The sequence below is a fragment of the Vanessa atalanta genome, chromosome 28 (genome assembly GCF_905147765.1).
Source record: "Vanessa atalanta chromosome 28, ilVanAtal1.2, whole genome shotgun sequence".
In the NCBI taxonomy this organism is placed as follows: Eukaryota; Metazoa; Arthropoda; class Insecta; order Lepidoptera; family Nymphalidae; genus Vanessa; species Vanessa atalanta.
Window position 1 is genome coordinate 4,472,336 of NC_061898.1, and position 15,180 is coordinate 4,487,515.

At 33.1% G+C, this 15,180-nt stretch overlaps 2 protein-coding genes across 2 annotated transcripts; both read right to left on the minus strand.

Moving 5' to 3' along the window:
* Positions 1-2,781: 2,781 nt before the first annotated feature.
* On the minus strand, positions 2,782-7,698 carry LOC125074710 (protein TEX261). Its single transcript, XM_047686121.1, has 5 exons — positions 7,554-7,698; positions 6,334-6,413; positions 5,462-5,683; positions 3,821-3,932; positions 2,782-3,169 (listed from the first exon to the last, which is right to left on the minus strand). The coding sequence occupies exons 1-5, from the start codon at positions 7,621-7,623 to the stop codon at positions 3,051-3,053; spliced, it is 603 nt and encodes a 200-aa protein (XP_047542077.1). The 5' UTR covers positions 7,624-7,698; the 3' UTR covers positions 2,782-3,050.
* Positions 7,699-9,850: 2,152 nt separating this feature from the next.
* Positions 9,851-14,638, minus strand: LOC125074709 (hemolin-like). Its single transcript, XM_047686120.1, has 6 exons — positions 14,538-14,638; positions 14,377-14,429; positions 13,553-13,673; positions 11,895-12,488; positions 10,563-10,762; positions 9,851-10,199 (listed from the first exon to the last, which is right to left on the minus strand). The coding sequence occupies exons 2-6, from the start codon at positions 14,420-14,422 to the stop codon at positions 9,904-9,906; spliced, it is 1,257 nt and encodes a 418-aa protein (XP_047542076.1). The 5' UTR covers positions 14,423-14,429; positions 14,538-14,638; the 3' UTR covers positions 9,851-9,903.
* Positions 14,639-15,180: the final 542 nt, after the last annotated feature.

The following is a 15,180-nucleotide window of genomic DNA, read 5'->3' on the forward strand; positions in this document are numbered from 1 at the left end:
TTTGGGATGTAGATACCGATGAGAACCGACAAGAAACTCTTTTTAAACATTTTAAATACAATATATCCTGCCTAAAAGTCAATAAGTATGACCTCCACACTTTTTAATCATTTATATAATCTTGTGTTGAATAATATGCCTTGTTTACCCATGTTTTTTGCACTTGCACGTGTCATCTGCGATATATACTATAAATCTTTTTAAAAAACGTAGGAACTTTCTCAAAAGTTTTTTCAATAAATTTTTATTCGACCACAGGAGGCCCAGACAAAATAACTTCTGCAGCTCGATTCTTTAAGAATTCACTTCGTATCGTACTGTGATACGTGTATCCAGTTCTCTTAATTGGCGGTGGGCAAATATTTTTTTAATGTATGTTTATTTTTAAAACAAGTGTTAGCACTAAATTCTTTATAAACTTTATTTTTAAAATGGAATACGGTCTAATTATTAATTCAATGTCCGATCAAAAAAGTGGAGGGGGGAAGATATGAGATATGAGATTTTTTTTAAAAAGAACAAAAAATAATTCAATTGACAAATCATGTTCTTGTTCTGCAGTGAGATTCGAGTTTCTTTCAGAATAAAATAAAACAAATTTTTCTAATAATTTATTTATCACAACAAAAATTATTACAATAATGAGTCAATATTTACATATAAATATTTTAAAGCAATCATTTACTAATTACATTAAAAAAAAGCTAGTCATATTACAAATAACGTATCAAGTTCAATTTATAATCTGGCCACATACGGCATTATAGTAAGCGGCGTGAGTCGTGAGCACAACCTTTACCTACAATATTACATTCTTAGGTTTGATTGGAGGATTGAAGGAGCTGGGGTCGCCGAGACTGCACGCGATTGGTCCGCCAGACGATGCTTGTCGTCTATTGGACGCTAACTTGTCATTTGACAGAAGTCTAATACCGTTCAACCGTGCTCACGACTCTTGCCGGCTGTTATATAAGTGTATATATTCTGTCTTCTTTCTAGTGTCAAATGAAATATTATAGAAAGGTATGATCGTTGTTCAACTATTCCCTAATAAACAAGTTTTTTACGTAAAGTCGTAAATAATTAAGAATAATCAGGGCCGGATTTTGGAGGAGGGTCACCGGGGGAAATGCCCTAGGGGGCCCCACAACATAGATTACGACGAGTTAACAAATATCAGAGTTAATAATGTTACTATTTACTGTTTCGAGAGTTACCGATACAAGTTAATAAATTATAGTTGACTGATAGGAATTAAAATATTCTAATAAATTCATATGACTATTAGGCGCTCCACGGCTCCGTTGGTCTAGGTCACTCCTTTGTGACCCCAGGGCCTCCAGAACTTTAAATCCGGCTCTGAGAATAATTTATGATTTCTTCAATTTCAATTCGAAATAATAACCCGTGTTACAGTCGACCATTTCCCTGTTAAAACTTAATTTTGATATTTATAATAAGGGTTCGAAAAAACAAATCGTTGATGCATTGGATTATATGCACGACAATCCCAAAGGAACGCTAAGCTAAGCTTTTGCTTAGCAGTGGGGTCTTAATAAATCAGTCAAAATTTATTCTAACCGGAAATAAGTCTGGCTGTAACATTTACACTTTTGCCAAAACAAACGAGCAAAGATTTTTATAATGGCGCCTCCCACTGGACTCGATGTTGGTGCAGAGTTATTAATAAATGCCAAGCATTATTAATTATGGTAGGTTTGAAATAAACGTAACTATGATTTTAATAAAAAATTTACTATTAGAGTTTAATTTGAACATCATTGCGATTATCCTGAGATATTGTTTATATTTATAATATATACATTTTCGTATACACAAATGAAAAGTAATTTGGTATTCTACGTGGAAGACGTAGCTGCCTCTATAACTTAAACATAAATATTTATTTACAACTTACAACTAAAACATAATTAAATATAACTGAGTCTTTTAACAAACCAACAATACCAAAATATATTCGAATGAAACCCAAAAAAAAAGCCGCCATATTGTTTTATCACCATTCTTTATCGCGCCAAAAACAAATTAATAATTTTCGAAAAAAAAATTTTTTCTAATTTAACAAAATAAATACGTTTCGATTATTAGAATTATAGATAATATTAGTTTTGGACTTATTATTAGGCTGTTATCACACTAGCGAGAAAGTTACTAAATAATATTGAACACATACCAAGCTACAGCTTACTTATCCTCATTTCAAATTACTTGACTTTTTATGAGTATAAAAGTGGCTTAACCAAAAAAAAAAAACTTGTATTAAATCACTAGTTACGTCATTAAACACGATGTCTGAAGCGGTTTCGATGAGATTTCACTTTTGTATAGATTTTTTATTACTGGGTAGGGCTTTGTGCTGGTACTTTGGTAGCTACCACCCACTCAACATATATTTTCCCTCTACACAGCAATGCTTTGTATTGTCGTGTTCCAGTTTGAAGGGTGAGTGAGCCAGTGTTACAGGCACAAGGGACATTACCCAGCTTAAACTTATTTACAATTTACGGGTATATAAATATTTTTATTGTGTCCAACGTCCAACTATGTGTGATGTTAAATTTGACTGCCAATTGACTGCCAATTGACGCGATATCATTGGTCGAGAACTTGATTACTCTATGATATTCACTATGGATTTGAGAAAAAATTAAAAATGTTATCGGAATTTTGGAAGTAAAATTAAAGTAGAAATAAGTAGTTAAGTGCAATAGTGTTGTATTATAAATAAAGGTATATTAATCATAAACTCTCAGTAGTGCACAATATAGCTGAGTTATTAGCAAATCGCATGAAATACGTAAATCTAAGGTTTGTTTATCCTTTTTCCTACTTCCATTGTAATAGGCTGTACGTATATTCAAAATATCATAGCATATTTTCCCTCATCATGAACAATCAATTTTTAAAATACACACTTACGACCTTCACCAACTGAACCTGAGTATTCTTAGATTAAACCACTTGAATATATAAAAACATCACGCAATCGTCCCACTGAACCGAACTAATTAAACCCTATGCCAGTCTATTTAAAAAGCTTTTTTACTTCTCTGTGGTAATATCGAATCTTTGGCGAAACTAAAGAACGATAATAGACTATACCGTTTCGCCTTCCGTGATAAATAATCTGTGACAACATTGTCGTCATCTGAAACAAAAAAACAAAAAAAAAATTGAATACCAGAAATTAACTACGACACTAAAGGTTTCATCGAACTATCTGTTCAGACAAATGAACAATTTATAACACCATTTTGAAATGTCATTCAGCTGTCAATTTTGACAAGCGTCCAGTGTTTCCACTTTAGATAGATCTACCAACTATTAGTGCCTTAAACAAAAATACTATCTTGAAACATTCAGCAGCCTGTAAATTTCCCACTACTAGGCTAATTATCAAATCGCATAGAATACGTTTACGTCTTTGAGCCGAGATGGTCCAGTGGTTAGAACGCGTGCATCTTAACCGATGATTTCGGGTTCAAACCCAGGTAGGCACCACTGAATTTTCATGTGCTTAATTTGTGTTTATAATTCATCTCGTGCTCGGCGGTGAAGGAAAACATCGTAAGGAAACCTGCATGTGTCTAATTTCAACGAAATTCTGCCACATGTGTATTCCGCCAACCCGCATTGGAGCAGCGTGGTGGAATATGCTCCAAACCTTCTCCTCAAAGGGAGAGGAGGCCTTTAGCCCAGCGGTGGGAAAATTTACAGGCTGCTAATGCTAAAAATAGAATACGTAAATCTAAGTTTTGTTTTTCTTCAATCCTATTATTGGAACATGTCATAGTCTCACCTAACAAGTGTTGCCTTTCCCCAGTAGTGGGCAGCACGTAGTCGTTCGCGGACAGCGAGACGAACAGCGCGAACGGCACAATCCAGAGGCACAGAGTAAAATATGCCAGTACCTGCAAAAATAATACACACATCATAAAATCAAACTATACTTTATCTAAGCCTTTACATTGACAAGTACTTATCAATCGGCATTTTATAGGGACATCACTACATAACGCTGCCTGTCTGTATGTATCCTTAGATTTAAAGTACACAACGGATTTTTATGCGGTTTTTATATAATAGATAGAGTGATCCAAGAGGAAGGTTTATATGCATAATACATGCTTAATATAATAGAGAACGCTAAAACAAATACAATAGAAAACACTGATAATTTGGAGGTTTCTAAAGTGATGTAAATTAACACATTTCTTTGAGCTTACTTTGCAAACATTGGCTGAACCCTACGAGATAGAAGGCATCTATTTGGCTCTTGGGGATAACCCACAATATCAAGAAATGGCTTAAAAACATCGAGTTTCATTCGCCGGTTCATCTCCGATCAGGGCTTTTTTTCCGAACCAGTGGTAGTGTTTACTTTGACATAAAGAAATTTGATTTTAACTGTGTTTTAACAGCTTAAGGACAGCAAGCGCCGGGTGCAAGCAGCGTTCTAAAGATATTCCATTCCAAAAAAATGATATTTCTAAGAGATCAAGGCGCATCACAGACAATCCAAAACTAGACAAAATCAGCGGAATTTTTGGACTGCGCCCATATAAGAACATCTCGTGTTCGACAATGAAGGTAATATTGAGTTACATATCTCTCTTTACGAGTACGTACTTCAAACTTTCTCAACATAAGAAGCAATAGTTCTGCTGGTATATATACTGACAAATACTTATTTTTGTGAGACATCCTTTTCCAAACAACGAGAGTAAAGACCAATAAACAACATTTGACCTTGAATTGACGCGATATAATTGGTCGAGAGCTTAAGTAATCTATGTTATTCAAAAAAATTGATTTTACTAATGAGGTTAATCATTGTAAATAAGTGTTTGATAATTAAACTTCTATTTTTAGTTAACAGTTTTTTTTTATATTGGACAACATCACATACATTACTCTGATCCCAATGTAAGTAGCTAAAGCACTTGTGTTATGGAAGATCAGACGTAACGACGGTACCACAAACACCCAGACCCAAGACAACATAGAAAACTAATGAACTTTTTCTACATCGACTCGGCCGGGAATTTAACCCGGGACGTCGGAGTGGCGTACCCATGAAAACCGGTGTACAGACTACTCGACTACGGAGGTCGTCAATTATCAATCAAATTGTTATCGTAAATTAGCAAAGAAAGTTAATTTGGATATTAGTGGTTAAGTGGAATAATCTTGCATTATAAATAAATATATATTAATCAAGAACTGTTTATAATAGTTGGAATATGAAAATCTAAGATTTGTTTATCTTAACTCCTTCAATTGGATTATGCTATTATAGATTACTAGCCGAACCTGCAGCTTTGCCCACGCGAAATTTCCAAATCCCTTTTCCCCCCCTAGGGGTGGAGATTCTTAGCAGATAACACCCAAATTTTATGTTTCTAAGTGATATAGTTTCTCTTTTATATATATAGCTTACCTCTGAAAACGCGTAGAAAACTTCACCAAAATATTTGATGGCTAGATAATGATGCAGTATTAGATTCAGCACGGCCGTTACAAACGGTACACTCGACACTCGGACCACTGGGAAGTCTTTCAACAATAATCCGTACAACAGCTGCTGGAACAGGCCTATTGCGTTCAAATAGAACGGAATATCTTCAAATATTATTAATCCAATGTGGATACCTGCGGTCACCTAAAAAAAAAACATTGACCAATGAATTATCTGATAATAAAATCATCACTCGACTTGACTGCCTATTCAGCTCCGTAAAAGAACCTGAGGTTCGTGGTTCAAAATGGGGGGGGGCATACTGTCCATAGAAAGTTATTGGTTTTTTCTGAATAACAACCCGCAGTCTGGATGTTGGATGTGTGTTTGTGTGTGGTAAATACGTAAAGCAGTGTCCTGCGCCGGAACTCTTACCGGTCGTATCGGATTTGACGTCCCATTAGATTAAGAGTGAGGCAACAGAGAGTGCATCTGTGTGCACTTGTACAGTATATTATGTGCTGAATAGTTTGCTGGTTTCCTTTGAGAATGGCCAAGAGGATTTGATTGATCAGAAAGAAAACATCATTAAAATCATTTATTGAATAGTTGTCATTAATTTATTGAAATTTTTCCTTATCTAGGTTCATTTTTGTATTATTTTGTAATACTGATCTATCTGTGGTACCTTTACTTGGTGGTAGGGTGGTAAAACAGACTCATCATACATATGATTAAATATATTAATAATAAAATAATTCTAATTTAGGTTTAATCATCTGCAATCTTAATACCTAAATCATTTTTTATTATTACTCTGGTAAGTTCTGTAAATAAATATACAATATACTTACAACAACGATCCATGATATTATATATTTAGCCATAACTGTGTATTCCTCCACTAGCTCTGCTAGGTAGAACAATCCTGCCGCTGAAAATGTTCAATTTTGACAATTTATGCATCATAATAACACAATGTCGTAATAAGACTTCAAATGACCCACTATTGGGCTAAGGCCTGCTCTCTCATTGAGAGAGATAGGTTTGGAGTTTATTCCACTATGCTGTTCTAAAGCTGTTATACAGATAAAGTAAAATTCATTGAATGTTTTCTTTAACCGCTGAGCCTGAGATGAATGCATTAAGCACATAAAAATTTAGTGGTCACTTCTGGGTTTGAATCTATAATTATTGGTTAAGATGCATGCATTTTAAACACTGGGCTATCTAAACTCTTTACATACAATGACACTTTATGTGAAGTGGTATATATATATAGTAGTGGTATATGGTGCTGTATGAATTATCAACCATCCATTTATAAAGACTTACAACAATATGTCTAATGTGCCTAGAGTTACACTGACTTACTTTTCATTCAACCCATAACGTAACTAGACAGTAGATAACATAAACAGCAAAACTTAGTCTAGTTTTGCTGTTTGGCAATAAAATATAATGAGTGAGCGGTATTTCTTCAGATGGGAATGTACAAACCCCTATCACCGATTATTCATTGTTTTTATAATAAAATAACAGTGAATAAGCATTTTTGTAATGTTCAATAAATTAAAAAATGGTGTGAAGTGATTAAAAACTGTATTGTATAATGAATAAATCCCATTAAAGTAGTATCGGTAAGTTTAATTCCTCTTTATTACCATGAGGAGCACATACTGCAATTTACTATTGGCAAAGTTACTTTCATTGTGAATAATCAAAGATAAATCAAATAAATGGTTACTTGACTAAATTTTGAATTTAATAATTCTGTATCAACAATTAAATTATCCTTAATTCATACATAAAATCAGGTTATAAATATATCGCCTTATAACTTTTTTTTTTTTCTTGTACTTAAAAGCCAGTCTAAGAAACATTCGGCAAATGCAATAAAAACGGTATAATAAATATCGTGTCTATTAATACACAGTTCGTAGATGGTACCAAGATATTTTTACACACGGAACTGGTGCCAAGCATGTCTCTTACCCCGTTTTTTAATATAATTTTCAAGGTAAATATATGAGATATACGTACTTCATAAATAATAAATCATAATTGCACTCACCTAATGCTAATGTCATAAAAATTACTTGTAAAACTAAGGATAGTATACTTAATAAATAAATAAAATACATCTTTGTTATTTTGCTTTTTACTTTTTGTTTTGATATTTTTTTTTAAATAATTTAAGGTTATACGCGTTGTCAAACGTCAACATCAATGTCGTATACATTAATATTGGCGTTTTAAATTATTTTCCCTAAAATTGCTTATGCACGAGAAAATATTCAACATAAACTATCTAATGAGTTGTACGTTTAAATTAGCTATGGCATTATTTTATTTTATTTTAAAATACAATAGACATAATATTTACTGTCTTTATTAGAGTGTTTTTTTTTTTAAGTATTACGTTAACTTTATGAAATGGAAGTAAATATTGAATGTTTGCCAAATATAATTTTCGTTATTGTTATTTAGTTATTAAGTAAGTATTAAACGTATTGAACAAATTCAATTTTGTTGGTAAATTCTTTACAAAGGCAACCCAGAAATAATTACGTTCCATTTCAGTTTTTAGCGTTCGTTCGTTAGAAATATATAATTACATAACACTAGTACTATTATTATTTATTATGTAGCCCTTCCTGTTAATGTTTTAGCGTCTTTTAATTATTTATGTTATATTATGAATTATATTTATATTGAAAGTATGTATTTTTTGCTATTTATATAATCAAAATCAAAATATTCAAGCAGCTTTTTCCAGAATTTTTGAATCGTCATTGTACAGAAGTTCAGAATGTAGATTCTATCGAAAGAAATTTAATAGTTACTGTTTTCTAACATATGAACAGTTATGACAGTTAAATACAATTACATTTATATAAAATATCAAAATATCTTGCCTGAAAATCAACAAGAATTTATGAATCAACAAATTTAAAAATATATGCGTAATTTTATTACAGAAAAGAATACTTAAGTAGCCCCAGTAAAGATTTATTGACTGCGGAGTCGGAAACTTAGCTTATTCTTTAGTCTCGTGTTCAAACGGTGATTACCTTTCACTAATTCTGTCAAAGTGATTATAAATATTATATTGGGACGTAAATATAAATATTCCAACTTTGCTAAAAGTTTCCCGAAAGCTCTAGCCCAAAATTATAATAGTAAGGATAGTTCTTTTTTTGTGTATTATTTTATCTGTAGCGATATCCCAAATTAAAATGTCATTAAACTAAATACTATTAAATAACCAAAATATACTATACGAGCGTTATCAATATCAGTTAGACTTGCTCAATACATTTCTATTTATACGGCGAAAATTTTTCAATATGATTACTGTTTTTGGGTTAAATACTGGTTTTCGAAAACATAAATTTTGTAAGTATTCATTAATCATATGATTATTGTTTTTTTTTTAATTACTTTTATATCGACCACTTAACGGTAAAACGTCACTGCCGCTCATAGAAATTGACACGGAAACATTTCTGACATCTGACATCTGCCAAAGGGCCAATAACTAAGATGCTAAGTCATTTGAGTCTGTTGCAATGGCTCGCCCTTAGGTCTGCAACACAACTTTAGGGACCATCCATTTATTACGTAAGACTATTTTCGCTAGTTTTTGACCCCCTCCCCGCCCTAATATAAGAAAAAATAAGAACTGACCGACCCCCTCCCTAAAGGAGAAAATGAATACACGTTTGGTTAACTTTACTGTTTATTTTTCAAAGTAACAACTTTTTGAAATGTGTTTATTTGTAATTTCAAAGGTTCTACAGGTACGCATCCGAGCGAACCTCTGTGCGGTTTCCCGCGTTTTTTTCAAATAATTTTAATTTTTTTGATCTTACGTAAGAACTATCGAAACTCCTTCCCACCCCCTTGTAAGAAAACATAAGACATGGTCCACCCCCCTCTACCCCTAAATCGTCTTAAGTAATAAATGAATGGCCCGTTACCAATACCAAGTATTGCTGTTTGGCGGTAGGATACACGAAAAGCGTGTAACTAACGTAAATACAGACAGGCTTGCACAGAGCCATATAACCATTTTTTTTTTATCAACTGTGTAGTAGGATATCTTTATATCAATTATTATAAACTAAAAATTATTATTCATAAATGATTCTATAAATCTTGTTTTTTTTTTTTAAAAAAAGTCCCTAATTTATATTGAAACTTATGCTGTATGCATCACTTGTAGTTTTTATTCTACTTATTATTGAAAAATAAAAAAAAAAAGTTCAAAAATAAAATTTATAAAATGTAATTTACAGTACCTATCGTAAAATCTTTATAAAATTAAAGTCTCTATTTATATTAAATACAATTTTATTATATTAATTAAACATAAAGTAAAGTACAAAAATTATATACTATGCAAATTATAAAGTAAAAAATTACTGAACGTAAACCAATGTCTCATCGTATATTTCGCCGTTTTCGTTAACTCCCTTACAACCGTAGTAACCCTTGTCCTCCTTCTGCACGTTTTTGATGGTTAGATCAGAGACGATCGTATTCCCTCTTGATGATTTGTTGAGTATTATCCTGTCACTCTGAGGCAAGCTCTGGGTGTTGTACGTCCAAGACAGCTTAGGCGCGGGAACGCCGGCCGCTTGACAGGGAATAGTGACGTCCTCTCCGGCTTTTACGATTAATCTCGATTGATGTCCCCTTACGAATTGTGGTGCACCTGTTATTTAAAAACATTAGACTGATTCGAAAATTCGAACTTTGAAATTAATTTAAATTACATTTTAAAATAATTATTTTATTGTCTTGGGTTTTTTTTGTAAATAGTTTTAACTGGCTGTTTATTTGGCTGACGACTAATCCATCTTTGCCTTGCATTCATTGATATTTTACACACGTACAATGTTTCGTTAGTGTATAGTTGCTCTAGTGGCTTAATACACCAGTAGTTTGCCTAAGATCGATCCAAGAAGACTTTCTTCGAGTAATTACAAACATAAATTGTCAACTTATTTTACTTTTGAAACAAATAAACACTGCAACTTGAATAAAATTATTATATTTAAATAAATCTCATACTCACTGACAACAGTGAGCTTGACAGTATTCCTCTGAACAGACACGTCGTTGTCAACGATGCACGTGTACTCGCCCTCGTCTGAGAGCCAGGTCTCCTTGATCAGGAGACGCTTACCAGCGCTCCTGTTGTAGCGCGTCACGCGGTCCTTGGGATCGTTGTTAACATTCTTGCCGTCCTTGTACCAGTCGGGGTGGGCCAAGGGACTGAAAACAATTGACAGACTTAACTTAATCTGGGTTATCTCGGCCTAGTAACCCAGTGGTTAGAAAGGGTGTAGGTACAAGCACCATTTAATTCGTGTGCTTGTTATGAGCTTGTAATTCATCTCGTGTTTGACGGTAAAGGAATCCTGCATGTGTCTAATTTCAATGAAATTCTGTCAAATGCGTATCCAATAATCCGTATTGGAGCAGCGTGATGAAAAAGTACCACATCTTCCCCTTAACGGGAGAGAAGACTTAGCCCAGCAGTGGGATATAAACTGCTACGTTACTTTAAACCATTTATTTAATCACTATACCCTTATATTATTTATCGTAAAAAGTAAAGGATAAAAAATGGTTGGTTGTCCCTAAGAGACAGACATATACCATCGCAGACGTTTTTGAAGACCTTTTTAAGGTGTACAATACTGTAGTACATTATTTTGATCTATCTCGTAGGGTTCAGCCAGCGTTTGCAATGTAAGCGTAAAAAAATTGTTTATTTACGACATCGCTACAGAAACCTCTAAAATTATCAGTGTTTCTCTACTATATTGTGCACTATCTATTTAAAAAAACCGCATCAAAATCCGTTGTGTAATTTTAAAGATCTAAGCATACATAGGGACAGACAGCGGTAAGCGATTTTATTTGATTATTATTACTTGGAGCATAATTTTCCGCAATAAAAATAATTACAGATAACTGTAAAATATTTTACGACAAATCTTTGCACGTAATAAAACTTCAATTGATACTTTTATGTACTTAAGTTATAGCTAATTATTTATTACAACAAAGTACTTAATATATACGATATATGTACATCCGCAGTTGAAACACGTGACACGAACACAAACACGAACCTTGGACCTAGTAGTGCAAAGAGCTTAATTTAAAGTATAACACGTCGCCTTATTGCCTCCACTGGTGACAGGGGAGTTTAATTTTTTGTCCAGAGGATCGGAATTGCGATTCAACGGGGAAATGCTGCTAGCATTCCTGCCACCATTGCACGCGGTAATGATTTATACAGTTGATACAAGCTTTTCTTTTGTTTCCTTGCTCGAAAAACGGCTAAAGACCAATTTTTTCAGCTTTATTAGAAAAAATACAGATTAAAAATACTCACGTTCCGCCATAGATGCAGTATATCATAGTCACATCGCCAACTTTGGCCGTCATATCGCTGCTGGCATATTGCTTAACCAGCTCCTTCTGGCTGGCGCCACCGCTCACCACATCTTCGATCACGTGTTCAGCCAACACCACATAATCATCAACGGCTGGTGATTTCGCAGTACAAACGTATTTGTGATCTGGACTCGCGTCTTCTTTCGTCACGCTCGTGAAATACAAGTCACCCTCAGGGGACGCGGTTATCCTCTGGTTCATTATTGTACGGTATATGCTAGCATCAGTCAGGGATTGATATTGCCAAACGATCTCCGGTTTGGGATAGGAGGAAGGGATCTTACAATCTAATTTAAAGATGTTTCCTTCGTTTGGTTTGTGTTTCGCGAGCTTAACTTCCGGTACGTCGATATAAGTCCGTTTGACATTGACAGTTCTAGAGCTGGCTGTGCCAAGTTCGGTTTGGGCCAAACATTGGTATTGGCCCTCGTCGGAATCGGCGGGCTTTTTGAATATTAATGTTCCTTCGTTGGAGTTTTGGATGACGTCAGCGTTCGGGGTGAAAGGTTTGCCGTTTTTCAGCCATGAGTATCTATAATGCCACAAATAATATTAATAATTACATCGGGTTAATTGTTAGATATGCTTAGAAAATTTAGTTCTAGTAGTACGAGTACGAAAATAATTTATATTTGTCTCATTATTATATTAATTAATATCGACGAATTTCGAACATAATTTAAAATTTCAATAAAGAATATTTTTATTTTAAGAATTCAATTAATTCTAAGTAAGGTAAAACAAAAAATGGGTTGGGTTTAGAATAATCCTCTACGATTTTGGGGAAACAAATTGTTGTATATGTTAGAGAATTGGTCCCTGATTACAACAATACCACTCGCGTCCTGCGAAACTGCACCATTTTCGAGAAAATTAAGAAAAACTATCATAACCTATACACGCGGAAATATGTCAAATAGATCGTAATATTACTATAAGAGCAGGATAAGTAACTATTTTGTATAAGTTCGACAAGGATGCAATATACATAAGGTGCTTGTCATATGTCAAAACGCGAAATGAATGTGTCAAATATAACGAATGTGTTTTGACGTTATTCATATTTAAATATGTCGTTCGTTGTTGTTTTTTGACTCGCGTATTTCGAATGAGTGCTCATTTTGTTTGTTGTGATTTATTTCGATGATTTTGCTAGAAAGCTTAGATTTATACATTTGATTGTATAAAATTGACACAAAACCGACTCTGTTAACTCTGACTCAATATGGTCTTGTCGGTCTTACCCCTAGAGTGTTTTTTAAGAAACCGAAGGCGCGAAGGGGTTGCAGCACCCGCCTGCTGTAACAAAGCACAGGCACATCATGCCTGTGCTTTGTTACGAAAGGCGAAGGTGCTGCACATCCCGTAGCGCCGAAGGCCACTGAGTTTCGAAATTGTTAATAAATAGCCTGATTTGAGGTTAGAATTATATGATTAGTTTTTACCAATATCTCAAGAACGAAGCAAATTCGCATAATGGGAATGGTACCAGAGCATAGGGAGAATACTCATATACGTCCCCAGAGCCCCTCTAGCCCCCGCTCCTGGAGCAGATTACTAAACCGCAACCCAAAAAATAAAGGGAGGTACACTAACTTAACACCAGCGTCTTTGTCTTCGGTAGCACATTCTAACACCAGCTCCGAATTACCAGACACCCTGAAGAGAACCTCGGCTGGCAACGCTTTTAACACTGGCAGCTTCTCTTGTGATGCGCCTAATTAAACAAAAAACAAGAGACGAATTATTTAAAGAAAAACAAATGTTTTTAGAATAATAATATGTAGTTCGTTAATTTTGGTTTCAACAGGTCAACTTTGTGAAAATCGCAGGTTTTGTCCAGTAGTTGTTGTCAGTTAAACCGACCATTTAACATAAAATGGTCGGTTTAACTGAAAAGGGTAAATAGGAATAACAGTGACTACAGTCAGTTTAAAAAAAAACCTCTTTGCTGGTCAATAGGGAAGACACTTTTTTTAACCATCTCTACAGTATATCTTTGTCTAGCCGTAAGACTTGAACGGATTTTAATTTGAATGTCACTAGAAAAACATTTATTTTAGAATATATTTTATATGATTTTAAAAGTATAAAAATATTAGTAATAATTTAATTTAAAAAAAAAAATAATAATTATCTATTTTTTACCGTAACGTATTGATTTATATGTTTTAAATCTAAAAACGAAATTGCAAGTAACTCCTGGTATTAAATACTATCTATGTGTAAATAAATAAACAATAAATACTCATAGATAACATAATTACAACTAAATAGGTTAATTATATAAGACCTATTTTCTGATTAATCTGTGCACTTTAATTGCTAATCGTACTCTTTCACTGCTTGAATAATATATTTAAAAAAAGTATAATAATATACTTTAAAAAAGTATAGTTAAATTAAAAATATATACTTACATATCACAGCACCCACGGTCAAAACTAAGCTTAAAATTCTATACATGATTTATCTAAAACAAAATAGAACAATACATTAAAATTAATTACTGAATTTAATTATTTATAAAACATCTTTGCGTGTTAAATAAAAAAAAAAACAATAGAATCAAAATACCCACCGTTGCAAAAAGCGGGAAACGCTACGTTTGTCAACTAACGTGGAATACTGAAGAAACAGATTATATATAGGGTTGAAGTGTCATCGCTGAATAATATTCACGTGCAATAACAATACATGTCACCGTTTTCACGGAACATACGTCAAAAATATGTAAAAATGTCTGTTTGTTTTTTTTTTTTTATTTATACTAAAGTATATTTTATTAAGGCAATAGTTACAGTGAATATAATTAAATGTTTTTTTTTTTAAATAATGATTTAAACAGTAACCGTTTACAATTCATATTTGTATATATTTAAGGACCTTATGTTAATAATTTTTATTTAAATAAAGATATTTAAGGTGACAAGAAAAAAAATGAATATTACTATTAAAAAACTTAAGAACCTTAATTAATAAATTTAGATAATTTTATGCAATAAACATTTTTTTAAAATGCGACAGGTTTGAAAAAAAAAAACAATATTAGTCTGAACGAAAACGCGTGATGTTATTTGAGATTTATGTAAAGAACCGCGGTACTGACTCGGTCGTAAAGCTATCCATATCACGTAGGTAACATTAATTCAAAATGTCTATCGATAGATCGATTTGATTCTATTGTTTTTTTTTGTAGACCCGTTTTTACTATTTAGAAGGAA